We start from the raw sequence: 23969 nt of genomic DNA, 5'->3' as shown, positions 1-23969 counted from the left end.
GGAGTTTGAGGGAATATATATATATATATATATATATATATATATGTCCAGTGGTTGACAAATCACCAAAAAATCTACTCGCCACACAAAAAAATCTACTCTCCACCTAGTACCAAATGTGTGCTGCTTGGGCCAATATTTACTCGCCCGGGGGTTAAATCCACTCGCCCGGGGCGAGCAAATGTATAGGTTTGTCGAACACTGTATATGTCTATACTGTATATAACAAAAGAAAAAGCGCCTGATCCATGTGTAAAATCTGATATAAAAGGTTTAATTTACCATAGACATAGACAATTGCACACTCACACTTTTCAAGTGTATTAAAAGCGTTTTATGGGACAAGCCCATGCACCAGACAGACGTCAGACTTCCACTGCTTCCTTCCGTTTTATGCGGTTGTGTGTACTGCAAGGCTTTGCTGCTGCTGGTGTCACCGTCTCAGCGTCTCTCCGACAACCCGGATGAGCAACTTGCGGTTCCTTGTCTGCAAGGCTCTACACGAACCCTCTCCAATGGGATAACAGGAAACTCCTGCACTGGCGTCTGCACTCAGGCGTCTGGGCTGCTCCACCACCGTAGCTCCTATACCACGTGACCCTACGCGTTTCTTCCGTCTCAGCGGATTTCATCAGGGGATATTTTTTTTTGTTTGCATAATTTTTTCACTTTTTTTTATTTTTTATTTTTCTTTTTAATATATATCATCATCCTGTTCCATACCACAATTTGTTATATATTTATATGATTGTTAATAGGCATCTGTGCAGGGTGGGTCGTCTTGACAGTCAGGACCAGGGTTGCAGCAATTTGGGTGTATGCTAGTGCGGGCGCTGTCTTATATTCTTTTATATGTCAATATATATCTATATCTCTTTGGACTCTAGTAAAATCCATCACATATGCAAAAGAGGCGTTCCTCCTAACCTTGCATATCATTACCACTAATGTCTGGAAACAGAAAACCATACATTTAAGGACTAGCACGGGATTATTGGGTTATTTGCTTTAGTGCATAGGCATTATAATTTATCTACCGTTAACGTTAGGTTAAATAGGCTAATGACGCTTGTTGCATCTGGCCCGATGTTTTCATATACAGTATAAAGATTTATGTGGTTTTCTTTATATTTTAAACGTTCTAACTCTGACCAGATGGCACTGATAAGTGATGATGTTATGTGTGATTTTTAAAATTCCTCTTGAAAGGTTATTTTTCTCTTTGTTTTTATGCATCCACATTTGCAATCCAGAGCTGCTTTTCAGTTTGATAATCAGACTTGCTTCAATTAAGTTTTTAAATAGTGGCCTTCTTAGAAAACTAGTTTTCTTGTATACACCAGAAGATTATTAGATTACCGTTTTCCGTCAGGTACTTAAAATACATTTTCAGCATTCATTTTCATGGCGGCATAGTTCATTTTGTTTAACCTTCAACTACTGTAGGTGTTCAATAATGTATTTTGCTTTTCACAAATTACAAGCCAAACAGCAAACGGAGTACAGTAATAATAAACATGAATACAATTTTAAATATATAAAAATGTATTATAAATAAGCTAGTTGAATGTGTACTCTCTTGATTAATTATAGGACAACAGTAGTTAAAACTGCCATAACATAATGTCTGGATCTAATGTAATATCATACAGTTGTACATACGCATTAAAGTAATGTGATTTTGAATAAACAAAGATAGCATTGTAAATTATTAATCAAGATATTATTCATTGGTTTCTGAGCAGATCTATTTGAAAGCAGGTGTTCAACTTTGATATACTTTAAGACTCTGAGAATCATTTGAACGTCCATGCTGGCTGTCTTGGAAGATGAAAGAATTCCAGAATCCTACTTTACATACGTTTACGTTTAATCTATTGTACGTGGATTAATAAATGCTACATTCACAATGACTTGTAAAGACCAGTTAAACTCAGAATCCCCACAACATACCCCTCTCCCCAAAACATACACTACTTATGTTTTTAGTAATTTGACATTAATACTGGAGCAGATCTCACTGCAGCCAATGCTGGAATATAAGGATCCAGTGTTGATGTTCTTTGTGTCCAAGTACTTTTTATTTTTATTTTTTTGCTGGAAACCCATGGTCTATCTAAAATAATGTTTAACCTCACAAAACCTGTAAACATGGGGGGAAAACATTAGATGCTGTACATACAGATGTAGCCAACGTTATTACAACCTGTTCTGCGGGTGAAATAGCCTGATGGCTCCACCCCCTTCTTGTGAATGGCTGGTTCAAAACAGTGGCCGCTTCTCCCACTGGTGCGTTGTGTGTGTTCCGCTGCTCCTCTGGTTATAATAACGTTGGTCACATCCTGTACGGTTTCGTGTGGGCAAACGTTGGAATAACCATAGAATGTTTTTTGTCTCTTTTAAAAAAAAAAAAATATTTTGATATTGTAAATAAGAAGATGAGCTTGGGAACTACTCCAGGAGATGTTATGTGGTTTTAGGGAAGTTATTTTGCATCCCTCACTTGTGTTGTAAAGTTTAGATTGTTAACTCATTCTATGAAATAGCTTTTTATATGAAACTGTTCTTTATCTTGCCGTGCTATATGGCGAAATAAGCATTATATGTTAAGCAAGTCTTTTGGTATTTGATGGTTAATTTAATCTCCCTGCACATCAACTATAAAACAAATCTAATTGTCGTTGCTGCCCCTAGCATCTAATTTCCTTTAATCACCAGTTGAGAACATGCTACAATAAAAAAAAAAAGAGAGACTTTCTTCTGTTTGTGCCACAAATCAGCATGATCTAATTAAATGTGTTTAGATATTTTGTTCAGTTTCCTCTTAGATGAGAGAAATTTGGCAGGTTGAAAGTACAAAGAGACTCATTACGTGTGGTGTTGCATATTCATGGGGAAGGAAATACTTTCTACAGACATCTGTGCTGCTTTAGTTGCACCAGAGTTTACTGTAGCTCAAGGGTTATCAAACCTGGCCTCCCCGGACTTTATTGGTAATCGCCAAGGTCTTCATTTACAATTCACTTCTGCAAGCTCTCATTTTCTTACATTACTAAAGGCCAATTTTTAGATACAGGTCATATATATATAATATACTAGCTGAGAGACCCGGCGTTGCCCGGGATGTAATGTTCCTGCTCTCCTCTCTCTCCTCCCCCCTCTCTCTCTTTCCCCGTCTCCCCCCTCCCTCTCTCTTCCCCCCTCTCTCTCTATTCCCCTGTCTACCCCCTTTCTCTTCCCCTGTCTCCCCCTTCTCTGTTTGTCCCCCGTTCCCATCAATCCAGCTACCCCCCCCTTTACAGGTCCGATCCCTCCCCCCCATTTACCGGTCCGGTCCCCCGACCCCTTTCCAGCTCCAGCTCCGTTTCCCCCCTCCTTTACAGCTTCATGCAGTGTGTGTGTGCGCGTCAGTCAGTGTGTGTGTGTGTGTGCTCGTCAGTCAGTCTGTGTATGTGTGTGTGCGCGTCAGTCAGTCAGTGTGTGTGTGCGTCAGTCAGTGTGTGTGTGTGTGTGCGCATCAGTCAGTCAGTGGGTGTGTGTGTGTGTGCGCGCGTCAGTCAGTGTGTGTGTGTGTGTGTGCGCGTCAGTCAGTGTGTGTGTGTGTGCGCGTCAGTCAGTGTGTGTGTGTGTGTGTGCGCGTCAGTCAGTGTGTGTGTGTGTGTGTGTGTGTGTGTGTGTGTGTGTGTGTGTGTGTGTGTGTGTGTGTGTGTGTGTGTGTGTGTGTGTGTGTGTGTGTGTGCACGTCAGTCAGCGTGTGTGTGTGTGTGTGCGTCAGTCAGTGTGTGTGTGTGTGTGTGTGTGTGTGTGTGTGTGTGTGTGCGTCAGTGTGTGTGTGTGTGTGTGCGCGCGTCAGTGTGTGTGTGTGTGTGTGCGCGTCAGTCAGTGTGTGTGCGCGTCAGTGTGTGTGTGTGTGTGTGTGTGTGCGCGTCAGTCAGTGTGTGTGTGTGTGTGTGCGCGTCAGTGTGTGTGTGCGCGTCAGTCAGTGTGTGTGTGCGCGTCATTCAGTGAGTGTGTGTGCGTGCGTCAGTCAGTGGGTGTGTACGCGCAGCAGTCAGTGGGTGTGTGCGCGCGTCAGTCAGTGGGTGTGCGCGCGCGTCAGTAATTGTGTGCGCGCGTCAGTCAGTGGGTGTGTGTGCGCGTCAGTCAGTGGGTGTGGGCGCGCGTCAGTCAGTGGGTGTGTGCGCGCGCCAGTCAGTGGGTGTGTGTGTGCGCCAGTCAGTGGGGCACCAGTCAGTGGGTGTGTGCGCGCGCCAGTCAGTGGGTGTGTGTGTGCGCCAGTCAGTGGGGCACCAGTCAGTGGGTGTGTGTGCGTCAGTCAGTGTGTGCGTCAGTCAGTGTGTGTGTGTGTGTGTGTGTGTGTGCGTGCGTCAGTCAGTGTGTGTGCGCGTCAGTCAGTGTGTGTGTTTGTCAGTCTGTGTTTGTGTGTCAGTCAGTGTGTGTGTGTGTGTGTGTGTGTGTGTTTCAGACAGGCAGTTCGTGTTGCAGTTCGTGTATCAGTCAGTTTGTTGTGGTGTGTGTGTCCCCCTTCCTCCCCTCTGCTTTTTCCTCTGCCCTGTCGCGAAGGGGGGTGGGAGGTGGTTGTTGATACCTTCTCGCGCTCCCGGCTTCCCGGCCTGGCCGCTGGTCCGATACCTGCTGGCGCCACCTCGGCCGCGGGGGGGGGGGGTTGTTCGGGGGGGGTGATAGCTGTTGTCCCCCCCTCCTGTCCACTGTCCCCCCCCTCCTGTCCACTGTCCCCCCCCCTCCTGTCCACTGTACCCCCTCCTGTCCACTGTACCCCCCTCCTGTCCACTGTCCCCCCATTCCTGTCCACTGTCCCCCACCCCTCCTGTCCACTGTCCCCCCTCCTGTCCACTGCCCCCTCCTGTCCACTGTCACCCCCCCTCCTGTCTACTGTCACCCCCCCCCCCCCTCCTGTCCACTCTCACCCCCCCTCCTGTCCACTCTCACCGCCCTCCTGTCCACTCTCCCCCCTCCAGTCCACTGCCCCCCCCTCCAGTCCATTGTCACCCCCCTCCTGTCCACTGTCACCCCCCCTGTCCACTATCCCCCCCTGTCCACTCTCCCCCCCCTGTTCACTCCCCCCCTCCTGTCCACTGTCCCCGTCCCCTCCTGTCCACTGTCCCCGTCCCCTCTTGTCCACTGTACCCGTCACCTCCTGTCCACTGTCCCCGTCCCCTCCTGTCCACTGTGCCCGTCCCCTCCTGTCCACTGTCCCCGTCCCCTCTTGTCCACTGTCCGTCCCCTCCTGTCCACTGTCCGTCCCCTCCTGTCCATTGTCGTCCCCTCCTGTCCATTGTCCCCCCCTCCTGTCCACTGTGCCCCCCCCTCCTGTCCACTGTGTCCCCCCCTCCTGTCCACTGTCGTCCCCCCCTCCTGTCCACTGTCGTCCCCACCCTCCTGTCCACTGTCATCCCCCCTCCTGTCCACTGTCCCCCCTCCTGTCCACTGTCCCCCGTCTCTCCCCTCATGTCCACTGCCCCCCCTCCTGTCCACTGTCCCCCCTCCTGTCCACTGTCCCCATCCCTCCTGTCCCCCCCTCCCCACTGTCCCCCCTCCCCACTGTCCCCCCTCCCCACTGTCCCCCCTCCCCACTGTCCCCCCCTCCCCACTGCCCCCCTCCCCACTGTCCCCCCCTCCTCCCCACTGTCGTTCCCCCTCCTGTCCACTGTCCCCCCCTCCTGTCCACTGTCCCCCCCTCCTGTCCACTGCCCCCCCTCCTGTCCACTGTCCCCCCCTCCTGTCCACTGTCCCCCCTCCTGTCCACTGTCCCCCCTCCTGTCCACTGCCCCCCCCTCCTGTCCACTGTCCCCCCTCCTGTCCACTGTCCCGTCCCCCTGTCCCGTCCCCTCCTGTCCACTGTCCCGTCCCCTCCTGTCCACTGTCCCGTCCCCTCCTGTCCACTGTCCCGTCCCCTCCTGTCCACTGTCCCGTCCCCTCCTGTCCACTGTCCCGTCCCCTCCTGTCCACTGTCCTGTCCCCTCCTGTCCACTGTCCCCGTCCCCTCCTGTCCACTGTCACCGTCCCCTCCTGTCCTCCTGTCCACTGTCACCGTCCCTTCCTGTCCACTGTCCCGTCCCCTCCTGTCCAATGTCCCCGTCCCCTCCTGTCCACTGTCCCCGTCCCCCTCCTGTCCACTGTCCCCCCCTCCTGTCCACTGTCCCCCCCCTCCCCTCCTCCTGTCCACTGTCCCTCCCCCCCTTTCCCCCCCTTCCCCCCCTTTTCTCCCCCTCTCCCCCCCCCTTTTTCCCCCCTCTCCCCCCCCCCCTTTTTCCTAGCGGGAAATTTAACTCACAGGCAACGCCGGGTCTCTCAGCTAGTATATATATCTATATATATATAGATATATAGATATATATACACAAATCACCAAAAAATTTACTCGCCGACCAAAAAAATCTACTCGCCACCTAGTACCACACGTGTGCTGCTTGGGCCAATAGGAGCTCGCCACGGTGTTAAATCCACTCGCCCAGGGCGTGCAAATGTATTGGTTTGTCGAACACTATATATATATATATATATATATATATATATATATTTTATTGTATATATTTTATTATATATATATATATATTATTATATATATTTTATTATATATAATATTTATATATGTAATTCAATGTTCTAGTAGCCTGGAGAAATGTGGGTTTGTTGTGCATTTTAGGGGAAAACATTTGTATTCTTCATAGCTAAAATGTTGGTGTACTTAGTATGGTGGTCTTCCAAATATTTATTAAAGGGGCATTTCCTCTTCCTTGAGTTTTTTGTTACAATAAATGCAGCAGTTCATTGACTTTATGGCCGTGCAATTATCTAAACTGCTGATCGATCCTGCTTCCCAGGGCATGCAATATGGCTGCCTATGTATTTCAAAAGCGCACGTGGTGTATCTTCCTAGATAGCTGGTATAGCAACCCAAGGAAGCTTAAGGCAGCAAAACAAGAAAATCCCCTGTGTTTTTTTTTTTTTAATCAATTCTGTAGTATTAGATTATACTGTCTGCAAGTTTTGTTTTTTTTTTTTTTTAAACTAATGCCATTTGTAATGATTTTTTTAATGTATTGATCATCCTTTTAGTTACTACAGCAACCATTTAGAAAGTCAAATCCACTTCCTCTTTTGAAACCGGCTCTGACAAGAACCTTTTTTTTGAGCTTTGCCCTTTGACAACAAAGTATCACAATCAGACCTGCTGCTGTGCTCTAAACAGAAGACTGTCTATTGCTCTGAAATCTGTAACAATAACGCGTTACACTTATTAATGTAATGTTGCATATCATCTACAGCATTTCAGACTGCAGCACGAAGTTAGTATGCAGCCATCTAGTTAGCCACATAATCAGGATGTGTACAGATTTATAACAGGGGCACCAAACGATTTCCATCTTAAGTAAGAATGTAGAATTATACATTGTCACATGCTTTACATATAAATGCTTTACATATAAAATGAAAGAAAAAAAGGGGGAATGTAGTATTGATGCTTTATTACAATCAAATTCGTTTAAAAAAAAGGCAGTGGGAATAAATGTAAAAAAAATGCTGCAAGTATCTAATAATTAGTTGTGTATTAAAAAAACATAGTAGTATGCATGAAATACTGCTTTAACACTGAAGTAGTTGACATTATGGAAAAGTTATACTCCATAAGCATGGGGTTTTAAAACAAACTGAATGAATATTAACTTCTCTACTCCTCTTCTCCTTCTCTCCAGTGGCCGATCGCCTGGGCTGTGACCCTCAAACCCGCTTCCACGTGCCGCCAAACACAAAGCACTGGATTGCGCTACTGCAGCGGGGGAACTGCACATTCAAGGAAAAGATCCTGCGAGCCGCATCACACAATGCCACAGCTGTCGTCATCTACAACAACGTCTCCAAGGAAGAGCCAGTGACTATGACTCACCCAGGTAAATTACACCGAGAGCGGCATTCATCCTTAGGCAGCAACGGAGCTAAAAGCCAATTATTGTTATTATTATTGTACTAGACGTATAACTTCAGGACGATACAAGTGTAGGACTCCTAAAAACCAATGACATGTTTAGAAGCTAAATCTGGATGGTTGATTTTGCTTTAAATAAATGTAAACATAATGAAAACGCATTTAAGTCGTTTTTAGCCGGCGATTAAAAGAAAAAAATATATATAAATATATATACCATCCTCATTGCTTCAGCTTTGCATAGCCAGTTACCAACCCCACACTGATGAGACCCATTAAGGTCGAAACAGCTGTCTGTGGGTGGGTTTACTGGCTATGCATCTTAACCCTGGCTGTGCTTAAAGCTGTGACCATGCAGCAAGCTTAAGCCTATAGGGAACCATGTTTAAAATGGTGTTGGAGCAAAAAATGGCACTGTGTGCTCATTTGCATGTCATTTCCCAGAATCCCTTACTGCAGTGGAAGTGCTGTGTGCTGGGTGATAATGGGGAAAGGCGGGGTTGCAGACCTGTCTAAGACATGCAAATGAATATAAAGGAATATTTACAGTTGCTTTATGCTATACTGTGGAGGGTTTTTGTCACTTTTTTTACCCACCATAACCTTAATAAATGTGGTGATTATATATATATATATATATATATATATATATATATATATATATATATATATATATATATATATATATATATATATATATATATATATATATATATATATATATATATATATATATATATATATATATGCAAATATAGCTGTATGCTCATCTGCATGTCTTAGGCAGGTCTGCAACCCCGCCTTTCCCCATCATCACCCAGCATACAGCACTTCCACTGCAGCAAGGGATTCTGGGAAATGACATGCAAATGAGCACACAGTGCCACTTTTTGCTTCAAAAACCATTTTTAACATGGTTCCCTATAGGCTTAAGCTTGCTGCATGGTCACAGCTTTGAGCACAGCCAGGGTTAAGGTGCATATCCAGAAAACCACCCACAGACAGCTGTTTCGACCTTGATGGGTCTCATCAGTGTGGGGTTGATTTTACTGGGAATGCAAGAGAAGCTGTGACCATGCAGCAAGCTTAAGCCTATAGGGAACCATGTTAAAAATGGTTATTGAGGCAAAAAGTGACACTGTGTGCTCATTTGCATGTCATTTCCCAGAATCCCTTGCTGCAGTGGAAGTGCTGTATGCTGGGTGATAATGGGGAAAGGCGGGGTTGCAGACCTGCCTAAGCATGCAGATGAGCATACAGCTATATTTGCATATTTGCTTTCCTGTGGAGGGTTTTTGTCACTTTTTTTACTCACCATAACTTAACTCAGTATTATATATATATATATATATATATATGTGTGTGTTTTTTTAAATGTATTTATTTATTTTAAGCAGGGGGTCTCCGGAGCTGAACTCCGTTAATTTCAGCTCTGGAAAGCCCCTGCTCCCGGAGATAGATACATACCTCCGAAGTAGGTACCGGTAGCTGCTCAGCAAGCATGGCTTTAAAGCTTCCGCGTCACATTGGCCTGCAGACGGAGAAATATCTGAAGAGCTGACATATTGTGAACACTGGTAGCCGAGGAGAGCTGCTACCGGCACCTAATTCGCAGGTAAGTATCTATTTAAAAAAAAAATATATAGAATTGAAGCAGGGGGTCCCCGGAGCTGACTTTACGGGGGGTTCAGCTCTGGAGACCCCTGCTTCAACTGTATAGATCTATATCCACATCCACCGCCTTGGATTGCCTCTTTAAATCTTTTTTTTTTTTTTTCAATGCTAGTTGGTAAGCTTAAATGAATGCAAATTTCAATATGTTCATGTTCATTGCAGTGGTTCTTGCCTTTTATTTTTCTACACTGCAGAAATATCTGTTTTTTATTTATTTTTTTCAATTTGGGGGGGTAGACAGAAAAATGCTGTTTATTTCTAAAGAAACAATGATTGTTTTACTACAACGGAAAGGAAGTCTCCAGCGCTACAAGAATATTTATTTTGATACAGTATTTATTCTCTACATACTATATTTGTGTCGAAACGTCTGTCTATCAGATCTTTCGAAAATAAATACTGCAGATCAAGATTAATATTCATGGCGTGTCTGGATATTTTTCTTATGAGATATTGACAAATGGCTTCTTGCCTCTCTCGGGATACCCTGTAACCTCCTTTCTATATTACACTTTAGTTTTGCTGTGCATTGTCTAATTCTTTTTCAATTCTTGCTACAGCGGCAATCCATTGAGATTTAAGGAGCAAATTTAGAAAACTAGGGAGGTGAATATATTTAAGAGTTTTTTTTTTTCCTTTGCCTGTCACTAAAGATTAATTGGAGAGAGATTTTTTCTTAAAACATACATCGGGGGATGTTTTTTCCCCCAACCCCGTCTCTTTCTAAATATTTTCTCCAGCTCTGAAGTGACTTTGTGTGCTCTTTGAAGCTCCCACGTCACGTTGGCCAATAGGAAGCTGCACCGTACGATGTCACGGCCTCCTATTGGCTCGCAGGACGGGGGCACTTTGAAAAGCGGTTATTACGTGATTCCTGCTAGTGAGTCCAGAACGGCTACCAGTACCCCCTACGGAGGCAAGTATCTCCGGAAGCGGGGGGTCACCGGAGCTGAAATTTCTGGGGTTCAGCTCCCGAGACCCCCTGCTTCGTTCCTATGTAATAAAATAAAAGTAAAAAAGCTTGCTTGGATTGCCTCTTTAACATACTGTATGAACATATCACAATGCTTTGTGGTGCAATGGACTTTTTCCCTATATAGCAATAGGGTGTCTCATCCATAAGTTGCAGGTAAGAAGTATAAAGCTGAAATCTGAGGTCAGTAAGCCAGGAGATTCTTAACTTGATGCTGTTGAATCAAGACACACAGGTGTCCTACACATGTGCTTGCTAACCAGGAGAAATATATTTGACCTGCAGTACTCCTGTTGTTGAACAGTTTTGACACAAGCTTAATTTTCAGAGGTACAGGGTAAATCTTCATGGCAGGATGAGGATCCCCTTAAAACCACTACAGTTGCAAACGTTTTGTAGACGGAAAAAATAGTGGCACTCTTACTTGAAAAAGGTCCTCAGACCATTTATCTGATATACAAGAGACCAGTAGGTGCCCGTAGTGCATCTACTGGTTTCTTGTATATTGAATAAATGGTCTGAACCTTTTTCAAGTAAGAGTGCCACTATTTTTCTTCCTTCTTCTAAATGTTTGTTTGTTTGCTGCTTCAGTGGCGCATGCAAGTATTGGTCAAGAGCAATATATCATGTGGTGGTACAGTACCATGTCTATATTCAGCACATCTTAAATTAATCCAGGGAACCAAAGATGTTCGCCTTCAATTGCCAAGAAGTTTCTCTTTCAATAAGACTCCCTGAAATGTACAAACTAAGGAAATGTTTTCAGATGTGTTACTTGGTCATTACAGTGAACACCCCCTGCTTCTCCTTAGGTAAAATAGAATTTAAACCGGCAGAACATGCTGCATTGTGTTTTTAAATGTTCTTTTTAGTTGTATTATTTTTTATTACAGGATTGAAGCAGGGGGTTTCCGGGTGACTCCCTGTTTCCAGAGATACCTTTGTAACGGTGCCGGTATCCCTGCAGCAAGGGAGCTGTGTACCCAACATAATGGCGGCTTTAAATATCTCACGTCAGGCGGGCCAATAGAAAGCCGTGATGTCATCTGTTGCGGCTTCCTATTGGCCAGCAGAACCGGAACATTTAAACTGCACAGGGATACCGGCATCGCTACGGGGGTAAGTATCTCTGGAATCAGGTAGTGCCCAGAGCTGAAATGAACACAGTTTAGCTCCGGAAACCCCCTTCTTCAATACTGTAAGTAAACAAAAAAAATGTAATAAATGGAAACGCAATGCAGCCTGTTTGACTGCTTTAAACTATGTCTAGCATAGGTGAGGTGGTGTAAATGCTAGTTACGACATGGGTCTCCACAGTACTGGCTGGATGGTGTGCAAGTTTGCAGATTTGCAATTTAGAGGCCTATGTAAATTTGTGGGGGGTTTTGTTTTTACGGGAGTGCTGTGATACGCTATCTTTTATAAGTCAGTTATCACACTCCTGTATCACTGCTGATCATGTCTTCATAATTACGCATTGACAAGGAAGGAAATGGCTGGGTCTTATCACAAAAAAGTTTTGATCACAATTGTAAGAGTCTTTTTACCATCTGTTTAACAGAAATACTCGAAGGTCCAGATCCACAAAGGTCCGTTAGGTGACGTTAATGTAACTCTCTCCACTTGCCCCTCTCTCCCTCCCCTTCTCTCCCACTCTCTCCTCAACAAGGCCTATTTCAAGGTCTGGAGGGGAGTAAGACATACTTAACGTCCCGTTATTGAAATCCAACGCAATGTTGTGCTACAGTAATGTGACTTTCCACCTATACTAATAAGCTCAGTTTCGCCCGCTGTTTTTGCATACAATTGGCTTTGATGACACGCGGGAACCTCAGGGGAAATTAACGTTTGCTATTGCGTTAGATCATGTCCCGTTATGAGCCCCGATTGTAACAGAGCTTTGTGGCACTAACCTTGCTAAGTTTAAAGCATTATTTAAAATATTCCTACTTGCCTACATTTAACTAATTAACCATAACACTGGCTACAGTTCACTTTGGACCTTTAAATCATTTGCGATGGGCTATAAAGGAAGGTACTGTAAGAATGGTATAGTCATAATTTGCATTGCTTTATACTGTATACAGCATTGTGTGCCTTTTCAGCAAACTTCTTCTGCTCTTTACTGTTGCCCCTACATTTTCTGGTTTATTTTATCACTCAACTCTAAATCAGTCCTATTTTGAATCTAAATTTGGACATTTTAAAGCTGTAGCCGAACAGTTGCACAACGGCAGAAACAAATTCGGCAGCAACCTGCAAAGTAGACCTCGGGGGGATGGTTAATGATTGAACAAAATGAAATGCTGAGTTAAAATGCATCAAATCCACCAGAGGTCTTGAATGGCTGTGACAGCACAGGCGTGATTTTTCCACACCTCCAGTAAGTGCAGGATTGTCCCCTGCCTCATCTACTGCCCCTGCCCCATCTACTGCCCCTGCCTCATCTACTGCCCCTGCCTCATCTACTGCCCTTGTAATAAAGCCATTCTTTGGTAGTGCAGTGTATTATAGCCTATTCTCTTCAGCCCAGTGGCTATTACAATAATGTGAAAGTATATACGCTGCTGATTATATTCTTACTGAAACAGCCGCTGCCCCTTCACACTATATGTACAATGCAGTCCTGATGCAAAGGAAAGTTCAAGCTGAGAATATCATTGTAACTACCCCGAAAAAGAAGAGGAGCCACCCCTCCCATCTACCATGCTACAAGATGCTCACAGAGCCCCCTGTCGGTACAATCTGTAGTTCAGGGAGGAGCGCCCCCTCTTATACAAGACACAGATGATGCAGGATTGGAAGGTTTTTGTAGATAGAATTCTCAGGCAGGGTGTAGAGATACAATGTGTCGGGATTCTTGGTTCAGTGGGCTTTTGAATATAGAGCTGGTCAGTGGTTCCCAGACCTACACAGAGCCCCCCTCCTGGTTCCTGAGCTTCAAAAGGTTTTGTCCACTCTGTGCAACTACATAGGATAGTTGACCAGTGGCCATAAAACGGCAGCAGGATAAGGCTCGCTCCAGCTTGCTATTGGTGACCCTACGGCCATATTTATAATTTCTTGTGAAAAGTTTGTTTCACCAGCAACTGGCTGTACTTACGGTAGAAAACAAAAATGTGTTTTGGGGGAAATTAATGCTTTACCCTGTATTGTGCCATAATGGAGCGATCGCATGGCTGCCAGACCCCCAGCATTGCAAAGGTTAAATAATGAAGCTTGACAGTGGGTGTTACTTCAGTGTTTTTCACTTCATCAAGACTTCAATATAAATGATCTAACTCCATCAGTGCAGGAGTACGCTCCTCGGGCAGGGACCTCCTTCCTATTGTCTTTTTGTCGTAATGTATATGTACTATTTTGTCATACAATGTTCTTGTCCTCCCTCATTGTACTGCGCTGCCGAATATGTTGGCGCCATGCAACTGAAAGATAGTGATAGAGGCTTGTAACAAAACTGCTGCATGTTAGCTGCTCTTGGAGATCAAATGGGGCTGAAAGTTATGTGCTCCCACGGCAACCATGCAGTGATCGCCAGACAAGCCCCATTGTGTGCTTGTTTACACATCACCGCATCTGCGCATGCCCTGCGTGCTCTGCAGTCACCCACACAGTGTCATTTGTTAAACGTTCTTCCTTCTTTTGTTTGGAGTTGTCAGACTGTGGAAGCGGGGAGACAGAACAATAGGTGTAATCACTGATGGAAAGAAAAGCTACTGTAACTCTAAGCGTCTCACAGACTGATGTATGACTGCGAACATGTCGTTCCACTTCAGGTCACAGGTCCAATTTGGCTGACTCGCGTGTAGTGAGTTATGCTAAATGTTGTTAATTGTCTTGCCAGAAGCCTGCATCAGTTTTACTTCCTTCCAAGCTATTTCAGTTTCACAGTGTACGGCTGCGGTACGAATTTCACAGCCTCTTGAGCATTGAAATGGTGAAGCTTTTGTTCCATCATCCAGGAAACGCATTGTTTCCCAATCTTATGTATTTTTAATGGTGTAATATTGTCTATTATGCACCAGCTGCAAGTATCTAAAACTGCTTTGCAGAACAGTAGAGAAAAATGTATCAGCCCCCAAAAAAATGTATCAGCCCCCCCCCGATTACCTTTTATTCTCTCTCTCCCCCACATGCCCCCGTTGCTCTCTCACACTCCTCCCCTCTTTCCCCCACCACTTTTTCTCCCCACACTTCCTCAGCTCTTTCTCCCCTAAAGTCCTCCTTCTCTCCCCCACCTTTCGCTCTTTCTCCACCCACGCTTCCCCTCCATCTGTCGCTCTCCACAAACCTCCCTACGCTCCCCCCCTACTCCTCCCAACACTCTGTTCCCCCCACTTCCCCCCCTAGCCCCCAACCCCCACCACACTCCACCCCTCGATCAGGCTGGTGGAACCATGGGTTTCCCAGAGGTAACACCATGGCCGTAATATACATAGAGGCACTCAGATCAAAATAAATAAATAAATGCAGTTCTGGTTGTTTCTTTAAATTGGCATTTTACTTTTCTTTATACTCTCCTCCATTCGTTGCAATTGCAAGGTGAGCAGAGGGGCTAAATGTGTAGAGCAAATTGTGGCGCCTACAACTCCGTATAAAAACACATTGCTGTAACTATATGCAGCAGCTTGTGATTTGGGGAGTGTCAATAGGAGGACTTACCTGGCACATACTGCTGCAGTGTATAAAGTCCTGTTGTACCCTTGTTTTGCTATATTGATATGCAACAACAATTCTGCCAAGTTTGTCATATGTGCCACAACCATGAGTAAATAATGGAACCCTTTTATTTGTGATGATACATCCAAAGTTATCTCTGCTCATATGTTTGGTTCAGGTTTGTTTGTGTTGTTGTGCAAACCGCTCCGTGAAAACCCTGCAGTGTTAAGCCTGGATACGCTCTTTGCACATAAGGACGGAGAGCGTCCTGTTTTCTCTAGGAATTCCAGTAACGAGCCGATTAGTCCAAAATGTAATTCAATTGTTTGTGTTTAGTAAACATGCCACCACGATGTTTGCCTTTGTTTTTGAAACGAGAAGACACATACAATAACCAGAGTTGTTTTTCACCCGACTCTGTCAGCTTTCCAGCTCTGCTGGCATCAACCCAGAATGCATTCTTTGGCCAGAAAACAAGACGGCAAGAATACAGGCAGAGAATGACTTACAAAGCATCCTCGAAAAGCTTAGCCATTCTCTGCCTGTAATTCAGTATTTACTTTCCAATCTGTGCGAGCTTTTTTTTTATTTTTATAATAATAATAGCATGTTCTTGTATAGCGCTACTAGTTTTACATAGCGCCTTACAGAGACATTTTGCAGGCACAGGTCCCTGCCCCGTGGAACTTACAATCTATGTTTTTGGTGCCCAAGGCACAGGGAGATAAGGTGACTTGCCCAAGGTCACAAGGAGCCGACGCCGGGAATTGAACCAGGTTCCCCTGCTTCAAACTCGGTGCCAGAGTCAGTGTCTTTACTCTTTACTAACTGAGCCACTCCTTCTCCTTATACACATACTGTATATATGTATATATGCATTGGTGCAGTTTATTTGCAGATGTGGGAAATGGGAATACATTGATCCTGAACCCGTTCCAAAAACTACAGTTCTTTTCTGAGTGTTGGTGTGTTTTAGAGGCAACTGCAGTTGGCAAGAGAAAGGGTTCAGTCGAAAAGTCAGATTCAGCAAATGTTGTAGGTAAAAAAAGCACCTGGTTTTGGAGCACAGCTCGTCAGCTTAGTGAAGAATTTGGCACCTATCTTTGGGGTGTTGGGCATAAGGACCTAGATTTGCGAGGCTATAATATATATCCTTTATCGGATGTTTTCATCATGTTGTTTTTTTGTTAACCCTGAGGTTCTGTGCGGGGTTACCTAGGTGTCTCTCTGAGAACAATTTAATTACTCTTGAAGATCCACTAACTTTTTTTTATTGTTGTTAATTTATGAAGTAAAGTAACTTGAAGGTTATGAAGTCATTAAATCAATTGTATACATACAGAAATCTTTTTAATCATGAAATCTAATCTAAACTCGTTTGGCCCTCTTTCCCCCACCCTATGGGAGATGTTGTCGCTAGTAGGTGTGTAGTGGTGCATAATACCTGTTGGCTTGCAGGAGAGCTGAGGTCCTGCTGATGTTGTTGGGGAAACAGGACAGGCTTGTGGAGGTCAATGCATAGTTCTTTCTCTTGAAGTCAGCGCCTCCATCATCAGCAGACTTGATGAGTGCTGGACGCAGTCCCTGCTGAAGAATTATCACATACTCCCCCTGACAGACTGCCGACTCAGGCCAGGAGTGTACTTGAACAGGAACAGATTCCGCAACCAGCATACAATGGATATACACTGATTACAGACTTCTTTTAGGTCCCAGACCTCTGGATGGTTCCTGTGTCAGCTTTAAGGCTTGAGGCCTTTCCAGCTGCCTTTGCTTTACCACAGCCACTTGATGAGGCTGCAGGTTATAGTCCCACCCCAGAGGGCGACAACACACACTGACTCAATTTAGATTTGCAGCTTCCCTAGTACAGAGGGGGAAGGTAGAATGCCTGATTGGGCAGAACACTGACCCTGTCCCACCTCCACCCCTGTCACTCAAGGACGCTGCTAGTGTGGGGAAAACCCAAGATTGGGCCTGACACTGCCTGCACTTACCAGGACTTACATGTCAGGGAGGGCAGACTGGTAGCCAGACCAGGCATGGCTACACTTGGCACGATTCTATTCTACTCACAAAAATATAATGGTTTCTAGGAGGTCATAAAACCTGTATTAATGATTCTACAGTTCTTAGAAGGTTGAACAACATTGCCCTACATTGTGAAACAGTGAAAGTGATATAGGATGAGGTCTAGTGCTTTCGCTTAATTGAAGCTCTAATTAGAGTGGTGTCTGTCCCAAAACATTTCTTTAGTAAGGATTTTCCACTGTGACTTGAACCCTGCGTTCACATCTACTGGTTCCAGCTGGGACTATAAAATGACATTAATTGAATTGAGTGCTTTTGTTTCCAGATGTAGCGGAGGAGTGTGGGAGGGAGAGTGTGTGCTGGAAATAGCAAGAGGCCAGCATCACACAGATAAAAATACACTGTATACAGGAGGGACTTCAACTTTTCCTTAATTATGAGCCCTTCCATATTTCAAAATGAAATGTGAACAACAAGAGGAAATATGCAGGGAAAGAATAATTTGCATCTCTGCAGCGCCCGTCACCCAGCTTGCATCTTCCTGCACTTCCAATTTGTACATTGAATGTTTTTATAGGGTACAGCAATTTCTAGCGTTATGAATATTGCACTGTACAACAAGGATTTCCAGCAAACCTGGTTTCAGCATAATTAACTGTTTGAGTGCCAGAAATGCCATGGCGCCAGTGCCACAGCGCCTCTAGTACATCATGTGACCCGATCATGTGACCACTGATAAGGCGACCTCATTGGGACATTTGGTAATGGCATTCTCGCCGCAACCAAGTCCCATTGGACCCCCCGCCACTGCTGGCCGCTTCTGCGATGTGGTAAGTTTTAGGGTAGGGGGTTGACTTAAGGGGTTTTAGCAGTTAGGGTAAGGGGTTCTAGAGTAAAGGATTAAGGTTTTTGGGGTAGCATTAGTATTCGGGGTTAAGATTAGGGGGGTTTGCAGTAAGGGCTAAGGTTAGGCACTTACCTTGGCAGCAAAGTGAGTGCCCCTGTGACTGAACACCGGCTGTCACTTGGTTGCAGCGAAACGGCCGCGACCAAATGTTCTAGACCAACTGGAAGAGTGGTCCTCTTCTATTTCTCTTCCGACCACATCTCCCCTAGAAAACAAGAAAGCCCATAACGTACAGTAGCCACTATGTCATGGGGTACCAAACCGTTAACAGAAACTGAGGGCTAATTTTCCGTCACAAAGGCAATCAGCTGCATCATTGCCTGGGTGGTAGTTTAGGGAGGGGTGCGTCGCTATGACCATTGCCATTCCCTCTCACCGGGGTCGCCAGTCCGTATCTTGCTAAACAATTGATAATGCAGTGTTCTGTCAGCACAGGGTTAAACAGACAACCAAGGGTTAGTACTGAAAAATCTTTGCTTTTAAATCTATTCTGTTAATACTATTTGTCCATTTAAATTAATTTGTCCATTTAAATTAACAGATGAAAAGCGAGGAAAGGTTTGTTTTGTAAAACTTGATTTTGACCTCAAACAGGTCGTCCTCTCTCCCTCTCTCCCTCTCTCCCTCTCTCCCTCTCTCCCTCTCTCCCTCTCTCCCTCTCTCCCTCTCTCCCTCTCTCCCTCTCTCCCTCTCTCCCTCTCTCCCTCTCTGTATGTGTATGTACACTCCAGCTACCCTCTCTCCCTTTCTCTCTCCCTTTCTCTCTCCCTTTCTCCTTTTCTCTCCCGCTCTATGTATGTATGTATGTATGTATGTATGTATGTATGTATGTATTATGTACACTCCAGCTACCCTCTCTCCCTTCCTCTCTCCCTTTCTCCTTTTCTCTCTCTCCCTATGTATGTATGTATGTATGTATGTATGTATGTATGTATGTATGTATGTATGTATGTATTATGTACACTCCAGCTACCCTCTCTCCCTTCCTCTCTCCCTTTCTCCTTTTCTCTCTCTCCCTCTGTATGTATGTATGTATGTATGTATGTATGTATGTATGTATGTATGTATTATGTACACTCCAGCTACCCTCTCTCCCTTCCTCTCTCCCTTTCTCCTTTTCTCTCTCTCCCTCTCTCCCTCGTCCTCTCTCTCTCACTCTTTGTACAGTATGTACTGTATGTATTATGTACACATTAGCTACCCTCTCTTCCTTTCTCTCTGTATGTATGTGTATGTACACTGTAGCTACCACTTCCAACATAACAGCCTTCTATTTTAAATGCCTTTAGTGGGTCATACCAGTCATAAATCAGTCATTTTTATTGAATGTCCCCTCGTCATTTATAATACACTAGAGATTCATTTGTTCTGTCTGGAAATGTACAGCATCAGACTTGATTTAATCTTGTAGGTTTTTCTTCCATACTTGGTCAATACTTTTCCTCCTTAAAATGTTACCATTTTTAATATATATATATATATATATATATATATATATATTTTTTTTTTTAATGCATTAACCATTTAAAAGGATAAATGTAGGCCAGTAAATATTTGGAAAGTTCATTTGAAGGTGAAGTGGCATGTAATAGCAAATCTCATTAATGCCAGTGATATGATTGACGTTAAACTAATTGATTGTCACCTTAAAAAGAATCGGACAAGTATTTTGTTGAATGCATTTAAATAAAAAAAGTGTATCCCTAAAACATTGTAACAAAGGTTAAAATGAGTTTAATTGCCATTATTTCTTTCCTTCAGTTCTTTTTTTCCTAATGAAACTTTTTACGAGAAGCGTAAATCTATAAATCCGATTACCATATGAAGATTATCTTCCTCTTTCATACTCCGCATTGCAAATAGAAACAAATGAACTCCTTCAGTGCCCTGTTGACATACAGTGTGTCTCAATCTGACTGAGCCACTGATTGAACCACCTGTGCTGAAGCGGAGATATCCTTAAAAACTGACCTGTTGGTGACCCTTGAGGAATGGTATTGGCCACCCCTGGTGCACTATATGTCATGGTTTGATCCTTTTTTTTAGGGGCTGATTGCGAACTACGCTGAAGGGGGGAACCTTCCTCTTCACTTCTGGTTCGGCTGCCGGAACCCGGAGGCGCTCACGCGATCGATCAGAAGAGCGCTCACGCGATCGATCAGAAGAGCGCTCACGCGATCGATCAGAAGAGCGCTCACGCGATCGATCAGAAGAGCGCTCACGCGATCGATCAGAAGAGTGCTCACGAAATCAGTCGGTTCCTAACACAACTTTTAGTTTTCAAAGAGGAAACAAATATGGTAGATATGTAACCCTGACACCCTGTCATATTTACGGTCAGTACAGTTTTGTATTTTAGCTCAGCACAATCTTTTATCCCTGTGAATTACATCAGATTTTAATTATCTTACAATATAGGGGAATCTATAATAATATAGTGACCCTCTTATCACCTCTGTCTACAAGCCAGAGAGGAACTAGGGGCTCTTATGATGCCCCCTTTAATAAAGATATCATGGCGAGATCAAGTCAAACATCTTGTACATCTGCACACTCTCACCAGTCACCTCCATTATAAACATCGCTTTTCATTGTTTTATTGGACGACCCTCACAGGAAACACAGAAACATCATTTTTTTTTTTAACCAAGAAAGTTAACCCCTTGGTTGCTGTATTTGTTCATACTGTATAACTTAGCATTGTTGTCTCTAGCATGAGAAGCACTCTCTTGTATTATGGGGCCACCACAAACCCCTTGAACGCCTGCAAAGTAGTGCACGGAAAGCAATATGCCAAGAAACCAAGCCCGCTTGATAATGCTAAGTAACATGAAAAAGAGAAAAGGGGGAAGTAGTCTGCCAGCGCTAGGGCCGTGATTATACCAAGAAACGCCTGGAGCGACGCCAAAACAAGGAGTATACCTCCCTGCAAAGTGTTTATACCTATGGCGACGGTCGCGCTGCGTTCTACTGCACTGCTGGAGACAGTTGAAGAGATTTGCACATTTGTTTTCAGGTTGCGACGGCCGAGTCACCTGACGCAGCCGTCCAATTAAAGTACAGATGTCAGCCTTGTCTCCCCTGCAGTTGCACGCGTAGAAGAATGTGCTTGAGCACATGTTGCTCTGCGACGTCACAGATGCGCGCATGCGCATTGCAGTTCCTTAGTATAATCGCAGCCAAGTTGTTTGCAATGAGCTTGGAAACCGCACAGCAAAACATATATTGCACTGGAGGGCAGTGACCATTTCTGTTTTTAGTAAGACTCGTGTGCATTTAACACCTTCGCTGCCAGAGCAGCCTCTATGAAAGCAAACACTTTATAGGTGTTGTACCCTCAAACTACTTTTAAAATAGGTATTTGTTTTGTGTCAATCTGTGTCTATTGCATACCTCATTAAAGCTGCAGACAAGCAATATCCTACATGTGTTTTTTTAAATAAATCAGTTCTATACGATGAGATAATACTTGTAGCATTTTTTATTTTATTTTTTAAACTCTGAATGACATTTTTAATGTATTATATCGTAACAAGCATTTTTTGTTTCTATAGTAACCTTTTACAAAGTCACACCCCCTTCTTCTGAAACAGGCTCTGGCACACCCATTTTTGAGCCCTGTCCTGTCTGTAGCTGTGCACCAATTGTATCTAGTGACTGCCTGGTCACATGGTCTTCCCCACAGAACTTTGCATCTTTGGTCCTCTTCTGTTGCACTCACAGCCATTTAGTGAACCCCCGAGCCCAATCTTCGACAATCGATCACAGGAGAACGGAGATCGGCAACTTGGCTAATTACTTATCATTGTGTGGATTGTATTGATGCACATATTAAAGGGGCGAAAAAACTCAGCTTGGACTGCTGCTTTAACAGGAGCTGCTTCCCAACGGAAGCAACTACTGCAGAATTTTACTGTGGAGCATGATACGAAAGGAGGGGCAAAAGCAATTGGGGTTGTTTTTAAAGGGGTAATACAAGCCGGCAAATTTATTTATGTATATATTTAATAATAATAATAATAATAATTTAAGCAGGGTGTCTCTGCTTCCGGAGATACTTACCTCCGAAGTAGGTGCCGGTACCAAGGAGCAGAACCTTGCGTGGTGTACTTGCTAAAAATGCTGTAAAGTCTTTGTAAAGTGTGAGTAGGCACGCCATTATTGTACATAAACCTTTGGAACGATCTGCACATTTTTTTTTCTCTCTTCCCTATCTGTTTGGAGAAAGGGTTTCTTTATGCCTCGGGTCCCCAACGTATTTGTGGCCAAGGACACAATTTAGAGTTCAGGAGAGTTGCGGGCACCAACCAATTAACACACATACAAAATACACTTACCTTGTGGGGAGGCCTCCAGGGCCACGCCAGTCCCACTCGAGAAGTTGGGCCCGACTTCGGGCACACGAGAGAGGCACGCAGCAGCTGTCGGCGGCATTGCGGCAAGGTACTCACTGGCAGCCGGCGAGCTACAGCTAGCTGGCGATCGACGTGTTGGAGACCCTTGAACTACACCATATTCTCATCAACTGGTTGGCCAGGCAGTCGCGTGCACCCACAAAAGGCTTGACGGGCATCATGTTAGGGACCCCTGCTTTACACAGATGGGATCTGTGACACAACTGCAGCTGATTCCAGTGAGGCTGCTGGGAGCTGAAAAGCTGCAAGATGACATAACAACGTTGTTCCAATTTAAGTATTCCTTTTATTTCTAATGATTTGATATATTTGTTGATTGAGTGGTAGAAGTACAGCGCTCCCCATTCTCGGCACAAACAAAAGGCTGTACCTCTATGAGGAAGACCATAGAGCACGAGATGAAGCGCGACGGCGCTCACTATTTTAGAGGAGACACAACATTTTGATTTTGTCGCGCGACTGCCGGGTCACATGTGCGGTTCAGCCAACGAGGGCAAATGGCTCATGTAACGTCATGGCCACGCCTCCCCGTCGCTGTGGATATCAGTCCACAGATCGCTTGGCCGGCAGACGCACATAACACCATGCGCTCCGTTGTGCGCGCCTACTATATCCGCGGCCTAACACATCATGCTACCTAGGCACTACAAGGACAGTGCACACAGGTTTTGAGCAGCAGTCACCATCATTTCTATCACATTTTTGTTATTTATTGATATCACATTCATCTGTTATAGTGATTATTCAAAATCCTTTATTTATTTAGCAAATAACAAGACACTATTGATACACTAATTGATTTCCATTTGTGCACATGTTGATATATTCACAAGGAGCGCCTGGCTGAGGCTCCCTTTTCACTTAAGCAGGGATATCCTTAAAAATTAACCTGCTGGTGTTTCTCGAGGACTGAATTTGGGAACTACTAGTCTACAGACTCCAAAATGTACAACGGCTTTAATAGCAGTAGCCTGATTTATGTGTGCGTTTCTTTGGCATTGTGCTTTTTAAAAAAAAAAATATTACTTGAATTTTTTATTGATCATTTTTTTCCAAAATTAAAGAAAAAGGGTACGTAAAAAAGAAGGGGTGGGTGGGGGGGTAGTACATGGATACATGTGCTTTTTACCTATATTTCAGGGCTAGATCGCATGCACATTAAGCCTCCCATACCTTTCACCTCAGCCAGCTGCTGTCTGCAGGGTAGCTCTTGGTAATTCAGGTTTAGTTTGTCACAGTACTTTGTGGAGCACTTACTGTGGAGAACAAGGCTTTTACTTAAACAGCGAGATCTACTGCATATAACAATCATAAAACACCCACATCAAATTATGGAGATGATGGCAGCATTGCAAACTTCAC

The 23969-nt window shown here is 44.2% G+C and overlaps 1 protein-coding gene across 6 annotated transcripts in view; it reads left to right on the top strand.

Moving 5' to 3' along the window:
• The window catches only part of RNF130 (ring finger protein 130), a 180610-nt gene that overhangs the window by 71935 nt on the left and 84706 nt on the right, over nucleotides 1-23969 (top strand). For all 6 annotated transcript variants that reach the window (XM_075602055.1, XM_075602056.1, XM_075602053.1 and 3 more), the window contains exon 2: nucleotides 7719-7913. In XM_075602055.1, the coding sequence (XP_075458170.1) occupies nucleotides 7719-7913 (195 nt within the window). The remainder of the gene's footprint in view (nucleotides 1-7718; nucleotides 7914-23969) is intronic.

Source organism: Ascaphus truei, chromosome 5 (genome assembly GCF_040206685.1).
Source record: "Ascaphus truei isolate aAscTru1 chromosome 5, aAscTru1.hap1, whole genome shotgun sequence".
In the NCBI taxonomy this organism is placed as follows: domain Eukaryota; kingdom Metazoa; phylum Chordata; class Amphibia; order Anura; family Ascaphidae; genus Ascaphus; species Ascaphus truei.
This window is presented reverse-complemented; position numbering and strand designations above follow the sequence as displayed.